Here is a 4,157-nt window from a genome sequence, read left to right as displayed (position 1 = left end):
CCTGCGCCGTCGGTGCAGGACGGCGCGCCCGGCGCTGGCCGCGTGAAGCGCGGCTGGGTGTGGAACCAGTTCTTCGTGGTGGAGGAGTACACGGGCACCGAGCCCCTGTACGTGGGCAAGGTAAAGTGGGACCCAGCACCCGCCATCCTACTCCTAGGACCCCAGAGACACCCGCTGGCAGACGCAAGGGATCCCAGTTCCCTCCCACCCCCTCCCAAATCCCTTCTGCCTCCTCCCAGCTGCCCTGATGGGGCGGGCGGACCACAGGATCCTCACTCCGCTCGCATCCCTGCCCTGCATCCTTCTCTGGACCCTCTTGCTTTCGCATCTTAGAGCAGAGAAGACTAGTAGGGCGGAAAGCCAGTCCCTCTTGTAGCTGGACCCAGCTAGAATGCAGAATGCTATGCTATGCTAAGTCTCTTCAGTCGTGTCCGACTCTTTGAGACCCCATGGACTGTAGCCAGCCAGGCTCCTCTGTCCATGGGATTCTCCAGGCAAGAATACTGGAGCGGGTGGCCAGAATGTAGACAGGAGTTTGCAAATCTGATCATGTCACACACAGTCTCCTTGCTATGCTCAAAATCCGTTCATAGCTTCCCATGCACTCGGGGTCAAGTTCAAATTCTGCTCCGCTGCTTGCAAAGATCCAGCTCCTCCAACCTCATCTGCCACACTCCCTCTGAGTTTTGGGCCACGACACCCTTCTGATGCCTTTCCCTGGTCCCTCTGCTGCCCCCACAGGCTTCTGCCAGCCCCACACCCCCTTACCTACCTAGATCACTTGCCTCCCCTAACTGCTCCATCCTGCTCCTTCTTTTTATTTATATTTTTGACTGCATTGGGTCTTCCTTGCTGTGCATGGGTTTTCTCTAGTTGCAGAGTGGGGGCTGTTCTCAAGTTGCAGCGGTTTCTCTGGTCGTGAAGCGCAGTCTAGCGTGCGTGGGCTTCAGTGGTTGTGGCACATGGGCTCAGTAGTTGCAGCTCCTGGGCTCTAGAGCACAGGCTCAATAGCTGTGGCGCACGGGCCCAGTTGCCCGGCAGCATGTGGGATCCTCCTGGACCAGGGATCGAACCTACATCCCCTGCATTGGCAGGCAGACTCCCAACCACTGGACCACCAGGGATGTCCCCATCCTGCTCCTTCTGCTGCTGACTTTATCTCACACTCAGGTCTCCACTGAAATGCCACTTCCTTAGAGAAGCCATCCCTGATCACACCCATCTGGGACAGATCCCTCTGCATGAGGCTGTACCTCCCTGTTATGTGCCCCTTGAGGTCCCCATATCTTTCTTTCATAACACTTCATTATGTATGTGTTTTTGTTTGATTATGCAATTAATGCACGTCTTTCCTATTAGATTGTGTTTGTTTTGCTCACCATAAAATCCCTAGCGCCTAGCACAGACTGCTCACAAATTGTTCGTTGAATGAATGAATGAATGAAAGCTACTTTCTCAAACTGAGTAAGTGTTGGTTAATGTGACTGAAGGTCTATGCCTTCAGAGTATATGGAACTGAGAAGGACTTTTGTTCATCCCTTTAATCCCTAAGCCCCTCATGGGTGCGATGGTGGAGAGGCAGAGACACCCTGGTGCATAAAAAGCTTCACAGGTCAGCACCTGGCACTGAGTAGGCATTCATTAAGTGGTATCTGTTGGCTGGCTTTGTGGAAGTGTTTTCTAAATGCCTGAGCTGGGTTTTAATATATGAGTAGGAGTTTTGGCTGATGGGAAGAGGGCATATCCTATAAAAAGACTTGACGGCCTGATGGAACCTGGCTTATTTAGAGTCTTGTCAGCAGTTGAGAGGTTTATGGTGCATGAGTGAAGTGGGCTTCCCAGGTAGCACTAGTGGTAAAGAACCCCCCTGCCAATGCAGGAGACAAAAGAGATGCGGGTTCTATCCCTGGGCCAGGAAGATTCCCTGGAGAAGGACGTGGCAACCCACTCCAGTATTCTTGCCTGGAGAATCCCATGGACAGAGGAGCCTGGTGAGCTACAGTCCATGGGGTTGCAAAGGGTTGGGCACAACTGAAGTGACTTAGCACACACACGCAATGACAGTTGTATATTTCATTACTCATAATTAAATGTTTGGTGCTGTGGCCTAACCTAGGTACAGGGGAAATGGAAATGAACAGCCATATGCTTGATCCAAGGCAGATTCTTAACCGCTGGACCACCAGAGAAGTCCCTGGTTGATTGTTTATTGTTGTTTCTCATTATTCCCGTATGAAGCATTTAACTCTTAAACTGCAAGGTAGAAATCATTCCATTTTGTAGACAATGGACTCGAGGTGCAGAGTGGACAGGCATAGAGTGAGCAAGTGGCTTAGCCAGGATTGAAACCCGTGTGCTGCTTCTCCAAACCTCTCCAAGACCTCCAAGCTTGGGAGAGAGATTTGGGTCCAGAAAAAGCCCAGAAACTCAGGGAGTGACTGACACGTCTACCTGACTGTCCCCTGCGGTGGTCTCAGGCACCTCGGCCGTGTTGTCTGCCTGCCAGCTGGGGCTCTGAGAAGGTCTCCTCAGCCATCCACATCCCCAACAGATGAAAGAAACCAGCTGCTCATTCATTCACCACCTCCCATCTGCATCCACCTAGCAATTATTGTCATGAGTCAAACACCACCCCTGTCTCCTTGAACCACCATCTCCAGGTGATGGGGGTCCCTAGTACCTCCCTTCCTGGTAAGAAGGGGAAACTGAGGCCAGAAGAACATCATGAGCACCATGCCAAGGCCATTCAGCTTTCCAGGGACTTTTGATCAGCAGAGATGGCTTGAGTCCAGCACAGTGCTAGAACCAACCCCAAGAGGTGAGGCTCTACTGACACCAGGTCTTGCCCCAGAGCATTTTTTAATAGTATTTTTTTGTAATATCTTGACCCTATTTATTTATTTATTTTAACTTTTTGGTTACGAGGCATATGGCATCTTAGTTCCCTGACTGGGAATCGAACCCACACCCCCTGCTGCGGAAGCATGAAGTCGTAATCACCGGGCCGCCAGGGAATTCCTCCAATGCAATTTAAAAAAATTTTTATTGGCGTATAGTTGATTTACAACGTTGTGATAGTTTCAGGTGTTCAGCAAAGTGAATCAGTTATACATCTACCCACTCTTTTTTGCATTCTTTTCCCATATAAGTCATCATAGAGTACTGAATAGAGTTCCCTGTGCTGCACAGAACTGTCCTGCATTAAGCATCTTCTGTGAGCCCCGCACTGTGCCCAGCCCCAGGGATCCTTCTTCTCACAGCAACCTCTCCCAGCATCCCCTCTGCTGTCATGACTACGTTATCTTCCCCCTCCATCATCTTCACCCAGAGCCCCTCCTCCCTTACTCTCAAGGCCACCTCCAGAAAAGCACTCTGTGCAGGGAGAAGAGAGAAGTTTCCATTTCTTTGCAAACATGTGCCCAAAGCACCCTTTCTTGTGAAAGTTGGTATAGTGTGTGGTTCAGGGATGTATATGTACATGTGTATGTATCAGTTCAGTTCAGATCAGTCGCTCAGTCATGTCCGACTCTTTGCGACCCCATGAATTGCAGCACGCCAGGCCTCCCTGTCCATCACCAACTCCCGGAGTTCACTCAGACTCACATCCATCGAGTCAGTGATGCCATCCAGCCATCTCATCCTCTGTCATTCCCTTCTCCTCCTGCCCCCATACCCTCCCAGCATCAGAGTCTTTTCCAATGAGTCAACTCTTGCATGAGGTGGCCAAAGTACTGGAGTTTCAGCTTCAGCATCATTCTCTCCAAAGAACACCCAGGACTGATCTCCTTCAGAATGGACTGGTTGGATCTCCTTGCAGGCCACGGGACTCTCAAGAGTCTTCTCCAACACCACAGTTCAAAAGCATCAATTCTTCAGCACTCAGCGTTCTTCATAGTCCAACCCTCACATCCATACATGACCACTGGAAAAACCATAACCTTGACTAGATGGACCTTTGTTGGCAAAGGAATGTCTCTGCTTTTCAATATGCTATCTAGGTTGGTCATAACTTTCTTTCCAAGGAGTAAGCATCTTTTAATTTCATAGCTGCAATCACCATCTGCAGTGATTTTGGAGCCCAAAAAATACAAAGTCTGACACTGTTTCCACTGTTTCCCCATCTATTTCCCATGAAGTGATGGGACCCGATGCCATGA

General features: G+C 50.1%; 1 protein-coding gene across 1 annotated transcript in view; it reads left to right on the top strand.

Moving 5' to 3' along the window:
• Nucleotides 1-4,157, top strand: part of CDH22 (cadherin 22, type 2) — a 104,673-nt gene that overhangs the window by 19,888 nt on the left and 80,628 nt on the right. Inside the window, 1 exon segment of the mRNA XM_010835113.1 lies at nt 19-120. Coding sequence (XP_010833415.1) covers nt 19-120 — 102 coding nt within the window.

Source organism: Bison bison, unplaced genomic scaffold (assembly GCF_000754665.1).
Source record: "Bison bison bison isolate TAMUID 2011002044 unplaced genomic scaffold, Bison_UMD1.0 scf7180017864038, whole genome shotgun sequence".
In the NCBI taxonomy this organism is placed as follows: domain Eukaryota; kingdom Metazoa; phylum Chordata; class Mammalia; order Artiodactyla; family Bovidae; genus Bison; species Bison bison.
The sequence above is the reverse complement of the archived record's forward strand: the minus strand, read 5'-3'. Positions and strand labels throughout refer to the sequence as shown.